This window comes from Barbatula barbatula, assembly GCF_947034865.1.
Source record: "Barbatula barbatula genome assembly, chromosome: 14".
In the NCBI taxonomy this organism is placed as follows: Eukaryota; Metazoa; Chordata; class Actinopteri; order Cypriniformes; family Nemacheilidae; genus Barbatula; species Barbatula barbatula.
Genome location: NC_136777.1, coordinates 4014451 through 4028531, shown reverse-complemented (window position 1 = coordinate 4028531; position 14081 = coordinate 4014451). Strand labels below are relative to the sequence as shown.

The window sequence follows — 14081 nt, the reverse complement described above, 5'->3', positions numbered from 1 at the left end:
TTGCGATTGCAATAATTGTTTACCAACAAATCTCCAAAGGTTAACACATTATGCTGATCCATTTGTTTCGTTTGGAAGACAAATAGTTGTTTACCCCTATTTGTCACGACTACTGCCTTAACTCCAAAGTGATGTTGAGTTGAAGCTGCACCCCATCACAACACATTCTACTCATGCATATGTTTTGTTATAGATTGTGAGTTCTTACATGGGCATCAAGGTGGTCGGTGGTCCCAGGTAACACAGGCAGTCCCTACGTGGGGGTCCAAGGCGGTCTCCATCTCCATACATGATCCCCATGAATGACAAAAGACCACTGTTCACAAGCACACAGAGACACGGACTGAACAGACCCACTCATCCACACTCACGCGCTCCATATTACATTCTCACCAGAATAGTATCGGCTGTCACACCTCCGGCAGTTTTCAGAGGTACAGCGACATCTAGCGGTAAATGCGTGTCAGTGCTGCGTGGAGCTTGAGGGGGAACAACATACTTTATTGTAAAGTGTTAGACACCCGTTTTTAATGTGTATGTATTTTGATAAGTCAACATATAAGTTAGTTTAACATGAATTAGCAAAGAATAGCTGTATTGGTATTAACTAGCAATGAGAACAATTATAAAAGGCAAAAAAACATTGTGTACTATTACAAGGTACTCTTTAGTGGCAAAAAATAGATGACATCTAAATAACTCATATTTGTCTTATTAATGTCATGTGTTTTTCGTAGGAAGAAAAGCACAATACCCCAAATTTGAAACAATGGATAAAAGTAAAAAATATTTATCATCTGAATACAGAAAAGATCACACTTTGCCCCAGTAATATACAGTACAGACCGTCTAACAACATTTCAAAGAATTATATTCTCTATCCTCGGTGAAAAATATCTATCTTCAGAGAAAAATATCTATGTACAATATTTCTTCATGTACTCTATCATGTTTAAAGATTAAAATGATGGCTTGTCCTTTGTGGCTGTTTTCGCCCCCCATTGATGTCGACACACATGTATTTGGGTCATCATATCCTTGTTGCCACGTAACCAAAGATGTTGTGTGCTGATGGGCTCTCAACTGGCCCTCAAACCCAGAACTCGCTTTCAGCTCTGAAGCAACACACAGCTATAATTACAGTACTCTGACAATAACAGGAGTTCAATTTTAAATCTGCTGTCCATCGCTAACAACAAGGGGAATGTGACTTTTACTGAAGTAGAAGAGAGAAGAAACACTGAACCACTAAATTCCCCCTGTGGGATTCACGAGTGTCAGCTACAAAAAACACCGAAAGCAGCAGATGAGGTGTGTTTAAGAGAGAAAGAAAGCAACAAGACGGCATGTTAAGTGACGAACTGAGGGTTCTTTATGAAAATATTTTGTCTTTTGTTTGCCTCTGGAGACCGTATGTTTTGGAAACATCTCCCAGTTATGTCAAACTGACCTTTTTCTGTATTTCCTGCTTTGTGGATTTCGTCACCATACGTGAAAATCCCTAGTTTTTTTCACACTTTCTGAACAGATATGGAGGAAGTCTGCAGAAGGAATTTTAAGCGTGGTAAAAACACTGTTAAACAAAGCTAATACATCCAAACAAAATGGTGGGGGGTTAATAGTTAACCAGAATTTCAATAATCACTTTCTGAAACTATGGTTTTTGAATTATGTACATGCGCATTATACTGGTAATGTGTGAAGCCAATTTACTTAGGAATGCCGCATAATAGGATCCCTTTGATTTGACTGACGTGATGTAACACAATCCATTCGGTTGTGGATGTGTCACAAATCTCTGTTTTGCATACCTGTGTGCAGATGGGAAAGGAAGGCTGGGGGATAATTGGACTCTCTGCTCCGAGCCCTGAGCTCCGCGTGTCCAAATGCTGACATCTTCCAATTTCAGACACTTTAAATTCAGGTGAATATTATGCGCTCTTGTTTGATTGGGTTTGGTGCTGAGGAGAGATGGGCTGTGCTCTGTGTAAAGAAAATGGCTCAGTGATGTGTTTTCAGAATTGTTTAAAACAATAAACATGTGTGAGGGCGTAGTTGTGTCTAAAATGTAAAAGGTGTGATGGACAAATATAAAAAAAAAATACCTTTCATGTAAGCCGCAATATACACATTGGTGCTCTGATATTTAGGTTTCTTTAAAAGCAATCGAACTACGGGACCCATTCAATAAATTGTTTAATAAATAAAATGGAATGAATATTCATACAATTCAACAAATCGTTTGTTTAATTAAATTATTATACAGTAAAATAATAATAAAAATTAATATGAACATAAATTAAATAAAGTATAAAAAGTTGTATTATTAGACACTAGCCAAAAAAAACTGGATGTTCACTGGGGTCAGGCGCCCGTGCGTCCGACGAAGCAGTCTTTAGGTTTACCCAGAAATTCATTTTAGGAGAATAAATTAAATTCCCTACATTTACAACAGCCAAATAAAATAAAAACTGTCATGTTTTTATTCTGTTTACGTAGCTACCACAAAAAGATATTTAAAAAATATATGGGATGGCGCCTTTTTTAGACATTTTAAACCATTCTTTCGAATCAATAATTTGAACAGAATCCGATTCTGGACATTCGTACGATGTATGAGACTGGCAAGGTTGCCCAAGTGACGGCTGAAATATGGAGATACTACCTTCACATCCTCGGCGTTAGTGAAAGTAGATGGACAGGTTTTTGGAAACAATAGAACATCTACAGGAGAAACCGTAATATTTCCAGGTAGGGAAGACAACCAGCATCATGAATGAGTGGCCTTCATTTTCAAGAAAGGTGTCCACATTCCACATTAAAAGTCTCATCAGAATTCTCCCTATGTTCTGGCCACAAACAATATCTAACAAGGAGCTACTCCCCCATGCCAACAAGATGACATTTGCAATTCCATCCCAAAAACTGCTCTCCATTAGACCCCTGATGGAAAATGCAAAAGAGGAAGGCCAAAGAACACCTGGAAAGAACTGTGGAAGAGGAATTGAAAGCTATGAAGCAATCCTGGGGCACTGTAAAGAGGATGTCAACACATCAACACATCAAAAAATTCTGCACGCTCCAAGGCATTTCAGTGGGACTTTAAATATACACTGTCTACAGGTGAGTCTGTACTTATGCACAAAGGTAAAGTCAAACGGTCTATTGGAAGTGAAGGCGAGCAAGCGTTTTCAGTCATGTTTAGAGGGATATTTCAGGCAAGAAACAAAATGTCCCCATGTTTTACTCACTCTAAAGGCATCCTAAATGAATATGACTTTCTTCTTGAAGAATAAAGCAGTTGAAGTTATAATACAACGTATCTGTAGAGCCGTGAGGAAACAGCAGAGGCACCGGTCTCGCATCTCTCAGGGAGGAGCTTCGGGAGCATAAAAGGACGAACGCCAGGAGTGTGCGACGAGAAAGGACCAGGCCTGGACTTTATGTAATGTGTTTGTGTGGCCAGCAGTCGACTGCGGGGGAGTTCGTTTTATTGTTTGTTTTTGTTATATTCAAAGTTGGTTTACGTTTGCCGGTTCCCGCCTCCTTCCTTCCTTTTATTGAACCTTTTTGTTACAGTATCATTTTACTTCCAAGCGGTAGAATGAGAATAGTTTTTTAAGCTCCAAAAACTGCTCGTCTCTGTGGTGTTAACAAAGGTTTTCTAAAATGAATCAATGCGTTTGTTTAAGAGAAATATCCATATTGACAGCGCTATTAACATTGATGTGTAGCTTCCGTTATCCCTCTGCTGTGCATGAACATGAGGCATGTTTTTCCGTCAATTGTGTGGTCAGACTGAAAATGTAAGAGTGAATGTAATTATTTGTAAATACCGAACGTTTGACCGCCAAAGATTTTTTGTTTAAAGTCAAATCAATCGAACGACTACTGGTTCTATCATGACAAGTTCCTACTTGCTATTCAGCAAATAAGTTATGGCAATTGTTTACCGAGATCATCAATTGGTCTTCAATTGATCCCCTAAACATAATTTAATTATCTGCTCACAAATTGGTTGTCATATTTCACTATTAGTAAGAACCCTCACAATTATAACGGTACAGTCAGAAGGGGCTTATTTTTCCTTCTGCATTTCATTGTTTGCGAGGGCCAAACATTACATCAAATTTCACTCAACAACAAATTACAAATCACTAAATCTGTTTCCTGTGATGTACTGGTACTTGCCATCTTAATGGCGTACAAGTGTTGCTGTGGTAACACAGTTAGTTGTTAGCCAGATTGTCTCTGCATGGCTCATAGTACAGTAAGGTACACTCAAGATGTCTTAAGTCTTCTCCTCTTTCACTTCCTTCAGCTATTCCACAGATTTTGCTGCACGTGTGTGCACACATGTTTTTGCGCAATAGTGTGCTGGTTTGCACACATGTGTAATCCTTTCCCCAGCCATCAAAACGCCGCTATACATAAATCCACAGAGGCTTATTTGGACTTGGCAGTCTTCTCATTCCCAGTTTTGCTAAATTGCTCATTCCCACAACAATGCATATATTTTGAGATTATATTTAGAATAGCAAGTAACAGAGTTTATGAGGACACTGGCAGGAGGTTACTGGAGGGATGTATTCAGCACAGCGGGCCTCCTGCTGTCTCTGCTTCCTCATCTTTTCCCATCTCGTGATAAATATAGACTTCTATCACCAGAAGGGAGTGACAGTAAGAATGAGAGAGAGAAAGAGCACCTGATGGGGTCTATACTCTACCATCCTCGTTGAAGTGACAGCAGCATTCGCGATCAGTGGCGCTTCTGCTGAGTAAAAGTTTAATGGCTCTTCCAGAGGGTTACTTTGAAGTTTATAGTCCCATCACATTCACTATTTTCATAAACAGACACACACAGCCCTCAAGTAACAGGCATGGATATGCTGGCAACTTAGTTGGAAAGTTATTAAGAATTGAAGGCCCCTAATAAATGTGAGCTTTACAGATTATTATTGTAGTGTGCTGAACTGACATGTTTTTGAACGAAACAATACATGTAGCACCAAAGGATATTGAATTTGAATGAAAAGAAGATGTTTTCTAAATTACAATTTTAATTAATTATATACAGAAGAGTCTACTTTTGCAAATTTTCTGGTTCACTAGAGGACAGATTTTTAACATTTGTCTGAATAATTTTGCCCTTTATTCTAGCCAAAACCAGGCCACAGAGACTTCAGACAAACAGCTGCGTATACAGTGAACTGCATTTGAATATTCAGTACACCAAATACGAGTGTACTGTGCCGTATACTTACCTATTCAATTATCATCTAAAAATGTTTCCTTGACTACATTTTTATTTTGCTCTGGAAAATATATTGTAGCTCTTGTCCAATCAAAGAAAACGATTTAGTCAGATTAACATGTTCTTAGACAGCCATCTAGTGGCAGTAGCCATGACTAACGCCACCACAATAATATAAATTGCAAGGAAGAAAATGTAAAAGGTAAAATCTTAAATTTAAAAAAAAGAAATTCAAAGTGAGCATTTAATACTGTGACCTTTATATGACACACAAATACAGATTATATATATATACATAACATATACTGTATATATAACAGTATATGACAGTGTGTGAAATCTATTTTTTGTAGACGTGCCAGGATTCTGATTATTATTTGATTGCTTCTATCGCTATTTAAATTACGTCATTGTAATGTTGTGTTCCAAGATTTTAGAGGCTGTCCAGATTTCGGTGAACATTTAATTTAAAAAAATATTCTCAAAAACAAGTTCTTTCTTTTCTTATGTTTGTTTACTGTAAATTAATTTCATGGACAACACATACCAGCAGTGATAAGACTGTTTCGTTTAGCAGAGAGCTAAATGCTTCGCATTCCTGCTTCTGTCACACTCATTTACTGAGTGCACATCAAGTCAGATCTAAAGTCCAAATATGGTGAGAGTTAAAGGGATAGTTCACCCAAAAATGAAAATTCTGTCATGAATTTAGTTACTTACTCAAGTTGTCTCATTCTCTAGTTCTTCCAAAGCTGTATACACTTCTTTGTTCTGATGAACACACAGAAAGATATTTTGAAGAATGCTTATAACCACACAGTTCTTGGACACCTTTGACCACCATTGTAAGAAAAATAACTTGATAATAGTTTTTTGTTCTGTTGAACAAAGGACATTAAAAAGGTGGAAATGTGGGACATTAAACAGTTCTAGGGAACTTTTGACTACCATTGTAATTTTACCTAATATGGTAGTCAATGGTGCCACTGGCCAAGAACTGTTCGGTAACAAACATCCTTCCCATTTTTCTTTAATTTGTGTTTATAGATTTTCTCAGATTTGCCATTACCACACACAAAATAATTTTTTTGTATGAGCACACAATATGATCCACAGAAAGATAGATTTTTTTTTACTCTCATGCTGTTTATTCCTCCTATTATTGTTCAGGGCTTATTGTTGAAAGTTGGTTTCTGAAAACGCATAATAGTGGGCTGAGGTTGACACATGGGGTAATTTGTCACAATGGGCATAGAGGTATGTTGTGTTAATATTTGCCAGTCTACATTCGGCATGAAATCATTTTCTTCCAAAAAATAACCAAAAAACAAAACATTTAAGGGCATAAACTCAAAATGTCCTCTCTAATTGTAGTTATAAACTTAATTTCTCCAGTCACTTACATTTTCAACTAAGTGCATGTTGTTTTCAATATGTTCAGATGTTTGTCTTGAAAGCAAAACAGAAGTGTTTATGAAGAAAACTATTTCTCACAGCAGCTGAGCTGAGTGAGACACTGTGATGGATGAGGAGCAGGAAGGGGTTTGTCTTTAAGTCCAGCCTTCTCCTCCACTCCTCCTCCCTCCTCTTGCTCTGTGCTGGAGAAGAGGGGGAGGGAGATACAACGCTGCAGTTTCCACATAGGAAACGGAAGAGAAGAAGCAGAGAAAAGTCATTTCAAAACCCCGGGGCCGAGCTAAAGATTCACTCTCTTTGCATTTCACAGTGTTATCTTAAATCTAAAACCCTCATCAGCTGCTTTTCACCCTTCCCGTTTTCTTTTTCTTTCGGTTTGTTGAGGCAAACAGCCCCCACCCTAAAGACCCACCAGAAGACTTCTTCAACAAAGAGGAGATGCCCCCGCAGCCACAGGTGAGGAGACGTTTCCAGGAATTCCTCAAGAGCTTCATCGGGATTGTGCGAGTCCTTCAGATCCTGCTGGGAGCCGGTCTTTGGGTCACCATTGCGGCCAACAAGTATGAGGGCTCCATTCACTTCGTGCTTTTCGTGGCCGTGTTCTTCTGGCTCCTAACGTTGGCCATCTTCATCCTCACGCTGCTGGACAAACAAGACCTCGTTCCTATCGTGGGAGGAGAACGCTGGTTGTTAAGCAATGTGATACACGACATTGCGGCCACAGCGCTTTATCTGTCTGCAATTGGGATCATGATCTACAAAACGGAAAAGAACTCCTACTGCAACTTGGAGCTCTACAAACATCACTGCTTGTACAAGGTCTACCTCACTGCCTCAGTCTTCGCCTGCCTCACAGCCAGCGTCTACCTGCTCTCTGCCATCTACGGTTGCTATAGGAAATGTCGAGGGGAGCAGACCGTCGTGTGAAAAGCCGGCTGCACCTCCTGGGTCCTGGGACCCTCAGGACGTCCTGTTACTGAGGGATAAGGGGCCTTTACTCCGGTTGCACTCGGCAAGCTTTTGGAGACTGGAAAACATTTAATTTTCTCTTAAAGCAGAGAACTCTTTCCTCAGGCTTTCAGGTTTGTTTGTTTGTTGCCTTTTATACAGTAATTTAAAGAGCTTTGTACCAGTGCAGTCGTGCATAAACGTCTGTGTTTTTTTACGTTTTTGTAGCTTCAGATCTATATATTTCTAACCTTTGCAAAGTTGGTAAAGCACCTGACAATCCAAAAAGCAGTATGTTGCTTGACGAAACAACATTTCAAATTTGTAGTATTGTTTAACGTTTCCGTTAAGACAAAGCAGCGCTTTTTAAAAATCACTCAACACAGCATGTGTAGACGTGCTTTACTGTTTGACAATAATAGAACAAAAGACATCATTTCACATATATTGTTCAGTTGATCAGCTTATAAAAAAGATGAAATATTTAACAGTTGTTTGACAATCACATTTTAGAATCGTATGTAATATATGTAGCTTTTAGCAGTCAATAAAAAAAAGAAAATGTGACTTTTCATTTGTGTGTTGTTTCACTGAAGAATCAATGTTCAATAAAAACAGACACTATTTCCTTTATTCAGGAAGTCATTACGTCAAATGTCTATAAAAGGCGGTGTGTGTATTTATATGAGCAGCACGATGTTTTCATGTTGCTTAAGAATTATTTCCGTTGTGTCCTTCTGAAATATGTGTGGGGGTGTTAATATTATTGTTACACATACAAGAAAAATGTATTACAAGGATGTGGCATATTGGAACAGCGGCACGTATTCATACTGTATTAAACATCCCAGAATGCACCATGACATTTTTTGAGAAAATGCCCAGAATGTGCAAAGCTGGAGGCAAAGAGTGGGTAGTTTTAAGAGGATAATTTTAATGGTTTGATTTGTTTAACATTATTTACCATTACTGTATATGTAAATACCAATTTATAAACACTATTTCAGAAATATGTTTTTTTTGCGTAACAATTTTAAATCGGAGGAACTTCAATCTGAGGCTCTATTTACCTTTTAAAGTCAAGTTTAAAGGGACAGTTCACCCAAGAATACAAATTCTGTCATTTACTCACCTTCGAGTTGAACACAGAAAGATATTTGGAAGAATGCTTATAACCAAACAGTTCTTGGACCCCATTGACACCCTTACTAGAAAAGATACGTATTTTTTTGATCAGATGAACACAAAAGAAGGTATTTTTAAACAATATAGCAAACAGTTCTGGGGTACTTATGACTACCTTTGTCACTTTTCAAACTCAGTGGAATCAAAGAACTGTTTTGTTACAAATTAGTAAGCAAAGAGAGTGAGTAAATCATGAACTATCCCAACACCAACCAAAAAATGTCTCCATGCTGGTCGAAGGGTATTTACACAAACTATCAACTTAAAGACATTCTCTGTCGTTTAGGAGCTCCGCTGTCTGAAGCAGTAAGTCGGTCTCTCTCCCTATGTCTCTCTCATTCCCTCCCGATCTTTTTCTCTTACTAAATCAGTTACATAGTCTAACATATAGCTTTTAAAGTTAGGTGTAAAGTTTGGTCCACATTGCAGCTTATTCTGTCCATGTACCACCCACAGACAGGAAGAGAGGTCAATGTAAATCGACCAACCACGGTTTTATGTTGTTTAGGGGTGTGTCTTAGTTTACTACTAGTGCAATCTAGTAGTTTATGTAGCAAGAATAGGTGTGTAGAACAAAAACATTTATGCAATGTGATGGTCTGTGGTACAGAAAACAGTGATTAAAATAATAGAAATGGGCGTAATCATTTTTTGGGGGGTGTTTGGTCTAGAGAGAGCAACACAGACTCTTCTTAAAGGGATAGTTCAACCCAAAATAAAAATCTGTTATGTCATTCAAAACATGAATATGATTATTTTTTCAGTGTAACACAAAGGAAGATATTTTGAGAAATGTCTCTGTGGCTTTGTGTTCATACTGTACAATTGAATTCAATGGGGTCCACAGTTGTTTGGTTAACGGTGTTTTACACAATATCATCTTTTTGTGTTTTTTAATACAAATAAAGTCATACAGGTGTGGAATGACACAAGAGTGTGTAAATGATAAAATAATTTTCATATTTGGGTGAACTATCCCTTTAAAAACATCACGACACCATGTTCAAGTTTCACAGATTGGTTGCCAAACAAATAATTCGATATACAATGAATCACATCGGACCAGATATTCATTCAACAGGACTTCAAGTTCTCAAAACATCGAGCCAAACTAGAAAGCACTGTGAATTTCCCTTGGGAACGTTGAGTGGGGTAAAAGCTCTCAGGTTTATGTGTTGACAGAAACACATGGATGTCATTAACTGATGAAAACCATGTAACGTATTTTGCAGGCCAAGACTAGGCTTTACAACCTGTCAAATAAACCTGTATCCAGATAATGTCCTATCCAAAACATAGGCTCAATTAATCTGTCTCATTCACAGCATCTTCCAATTGTGTCTTTCGGTTCGTAAGCTGTTGGCTTTGATTCCTGTGACTAAATAAGTGCATCAGTTCTTGTGGGTGTCTTATTCCTGAGATAAGTCAGCGGAACTTCAGTGAGACCAGGCCTGCACATGTGGACTGTTAACCACACGCTCTCCATAGAGTGCCGAGAGACACATTCCTCTCTGTGATGTTGCTCACGTGAGGGAAAGAAACACTCTACAATGAACAGACCGTTTCATCTAAAGAGAAATCGAGATTGAAGAAAGACGCTATTTAAAGGTCCAGTCAGTGTGTAATTTTCGGAGGACCTATTGACAGAAATGCAATATACATATGTCTTCAGAGATGTTCAAAGAACTTACATAATGAAGCGTAATGTTTTTATTCAAATTTGACAATGCTGCCCACGAAGCGAGTTTCATAAAGGTGGTTCAGTGAGTGGTGTGAAACAACTTGGATAGTCTCCACAAAGCCCAGATCTGAGCCCCACTGAGAACCTTTGGGATAATCTGTGAGCCAGACTTTCATCGTCCTCGAGTAGGATTGGAAACAAATCCCAACATCCCTGTTCCAACATCCAATGCAAAGAGTTCATTTGACGTCATTGGGTGATGTGGTCTGACTTGGTGTTACATAGTATTATTATTAAACAGAAAGAAAGGCTGCAACTACAGTACAAAATGCTTTTATCAAAAGTATGTTTGAGGGATTATTTTAAATGCATTAAATGTGATAGTTGTTCGGCTTTACATGTAGTCTTTATAAAAAAAACAGATGATTAAAACAGAGTACTTGGCCATGCATTCCCTCTTTATGCAATGATTTTTCAGTGACGAATCATTTAAACTGTAAAACCTGCACCCTAGGCTAGGAGACAGAATCACAGTATGGACAAGAGGAAATTATGTCACATCCTGTTTCATGTGCGTCTGAATTGGTGCTGGGTTGTGAAGGTTATTTATAGAGTTGTGGAAATACCAAGACTTCCCTTTGCTGCCATAGCAGATGGCAGAAATGTGTTATTTACCCCACAAAGCCTTTGCTAATCCTAGTAGTACATTGCTGTAAATATGGTTGTTGGGGCCAGTGGAAAATGATACTCATGTTAACCAAGATTTCAGACAGCTTTTGACTTTGTAGCATTTTTCCAAAACACAAAACAAAAAAATCTTTGAAGTTTTATGAAAAGACCTTCTACATTCTTAAATCGAAATTATATACTATTTATGCTAGTGTATTTGTATGGTTTCCTCTGCCTTTCAAAGTACAATGTATTAACTGGGGTCGGGTTTTGGACCAAGTTATTAATGCAAACAATTTCAGGCACAAAATGGACTGTTAATAAAATAACAAAGTATACTTTGGGCGTTAGAAGGAAACATGCGTCCATGACTTTGGCATGCTTGTTGTGGAAAAGCATTTTAGTCGAACAGGCCTGCTTTGTTCAGAAAAGAGTGAGATATACCCACACATTAACAGAATATTTGTGCATTCATGATAACAAGTTAGCTAAAGGGGGTGCAAGACAATGACTGCACTGTATTTGGGAACGCTGCCGTTGAAAATACTTCTGTACATTAAATTTAGGGACTATGATGAAATTTCACAGGATAGTAACCCCAAAATTATAATTCTTTCATAATTTGCTCACTCTTGTGACAAACCTGTATAACTTTCTTTCCTTTTCCGAACACCAATTATTTGAACAACATTGGCCCCTTGACTTCCATTGTACAGACACAAACAGAAACATTTCAGCAAATATCTTCTTTGTTTTATGGTATATTTCCATACATTTCTTTTCAATGTGTTTTAAATGTTTGTGCTTTGAATTATTTAGAGTTCAGGGAAATGATAGGGTGGGACATAACATTGTCTGTACCTAGTTTTTAAGAGACTTAAACTAGCAAATCAAAAGCATGTTGTGGTTATACTTTACAATATTATTGTACCCCACATTCTCCCAGTCTTTTTTTAGATAAAGCTTTTGTTTGGCTACATGCAAAGACAGCACAAAAGTCAGCAAAGTATATTTAGCTTATAATATGTTTTATGTATGAAGATTTTGTTATGATACAATTTGAAACTAGACTCAAAACGAAGACCAAGTTTTAACTTGAGATTTGATCCATTCTGTTATTTTAATTTTTTTAGAGACTCTGAAAGATCTATAAACCCACTTACATACTTCCATTCACTCCATTGATACTGTATTTAAAAAATGTTATTCCGTTATCCCCATTGCATGACTAATTCATTCATTCATTATTCTTTCATCCTTATTATTATAAATATTATACACAAATATGATATTTACCTTACGTCTTAAATTAATCTAGCATGCCAACCTCTCTTCCTTGATGCCATCCATATACCTTTGATAATAGACATGAAAGCAACCATATAGGTGTGGGCAAGACCGCACTGTAACCCAAGTAAATAAAGAGCTGCGTTTTCTGTTTTTAAATGACAAACAGTCATTTTACAGTCGTTTTTGTACTCCACATAGATTGTAGGCAATCAGAACCAGAAATGTAAACGTTTATGTCATTTTTAACCAGAAAAAACCGCACCCTTGTATACGTTTACCGAACACTTTTTCGCCTGTTCCTTCTGACATGGGCCAAAGCGCTCAATGTTGAAACCCTCTAGCGACACCTATCGACCTGACTGTAAAACACATCCTAATAGAGAAAACCACCTGAATGCTCCCAAAGATCGCGTAATTAAGTGAAAGAAATGGATAAAAATGATGATGAAACTTACGAGAATCTATCAACACATAGCCAACGTGTTTATAGACTTTCTATTGTTTAGTAGAGCCGCAGGCGTGCTCTCACTTCTAGTTCTTCTGTCCACCACAGTTGTTTCCGTTTGTGGCCGTGAAATTTCATAATACAGGTACGATATTAGTTTTGTTTATGCGTGGCTTTTTAAGCAAAAGTACAAACAAACATGAATTATTCCTAGTAAGGTACTCTGAGCTATAAACCATGTAGTTTTAGCATTAATTATTTTAATAAACGATAGGTATTTTTATTCTAAACATGGGGCGTATATTTGGGTTAAACATAGGGGTGTGGCGGTGTAAAACCATACAATTAATATTTTCTTTATCATTGAGTAATTATTGGCGTTTTTTTTATTCTTTCAAAGAAATTTCACATTTCTCAGAGCTTTTAAAAGTTCGGACGGACGCGGTTTTAGACGCGAAATGTGAATCGGGTCATAGCCTACCGAAAAAAGAAGCATTACTCTCACAAACAGTTGTATTAAGTTAACATTCACAATGGGTTATTTTTTTCATTATATGTGAATATGTTTTAATTGTACATTATTATAACATAGGACCTACTTTTCTGCCAGTAGCTTCCTCAAGAAAAGTAAGCATTTGTATCCATGCATCATATGTTGACATACTACTAAAGAAAATAAAGAAAGATACTCAAACTATTAAGAAAACATGACGGATCGTTGGTCTCATCAAGGCTGCTACCGTCTGTTGGATTTCTGTAGTAGGGAAACTGTAATTTCTTATTTCCTGCGCTAGGTGTCAGTGTTGTCTCTTAAATAAGCCACCGGTGGGCAGGCACTCAATAACCGTCCAAAGATCAACAATATTCACTCCGATGGATGTAGTTTTTGCAGGTTTATGAGCTTTACAGCTTGTCTATGTGAACATCCATGAACTTTGAAACATAAGCTCTGTCACACAATAATTGTTCAATATTTCTTAAAGTGGTTAAAGTCTTTAAAATAACTTTTCTGCACTTCTGGGGTAAAGAAGGGGAAAAGAGCTTATTGCAGTTAACGTGGTCAGTTATTCTATATGATAAACAGCGTTAGAGATTTGCTGTAACTACACCTGACAGCAACGAACAGTTTCGCTCTATACAACAGTAAAACAGTTGTAAAATTTCCAATGCCTCTTTGCCTCAGCATCTCAAAT

At 37.5% G+C, this 14081-nt stretch overlaps 2 protein-coding genes across 2 annotated transcripts in view; one reads left to right on the top strand and one right to left on the bottom strand.

Moving 5' to 3' along the window:
* slc35f3b (solute carrier family 35 member F3b) overlaps positions 1-13040 on the bottom strand; it is a gene marked incomplete at its 5' end in the record, with an annotated part of 56286 nt that extends 43246 nt beyond the window's left edge. Inside the window, 2 exons of the mRNA XM_079473724.1 lie at positions 209-479; positions 12899-13040. Coding sequence (XP_079329850.1) covers positions 209-300 — 92 coding nt within the window. The remainder of the gene's footprint in view (positions 1-208; positions 480-12898) is intronic.
* Positions 6856-8244, top strand: marveld1 (MARVEL domain containing 1). The gene has a single exon (XM_079473726.1). The coding sequence runs from the start codon at positions 7109-7111 to the stop codon at positions 7595-7597; it is 489 nt and encodes a 162-aa protein (XP_079329852.1). The 5' UTR covers positions 6856-7108; the 3' UTR covers positions 7598-8244.
* Positions 13041-14081: the final 1041 nt, after the last annotated feature.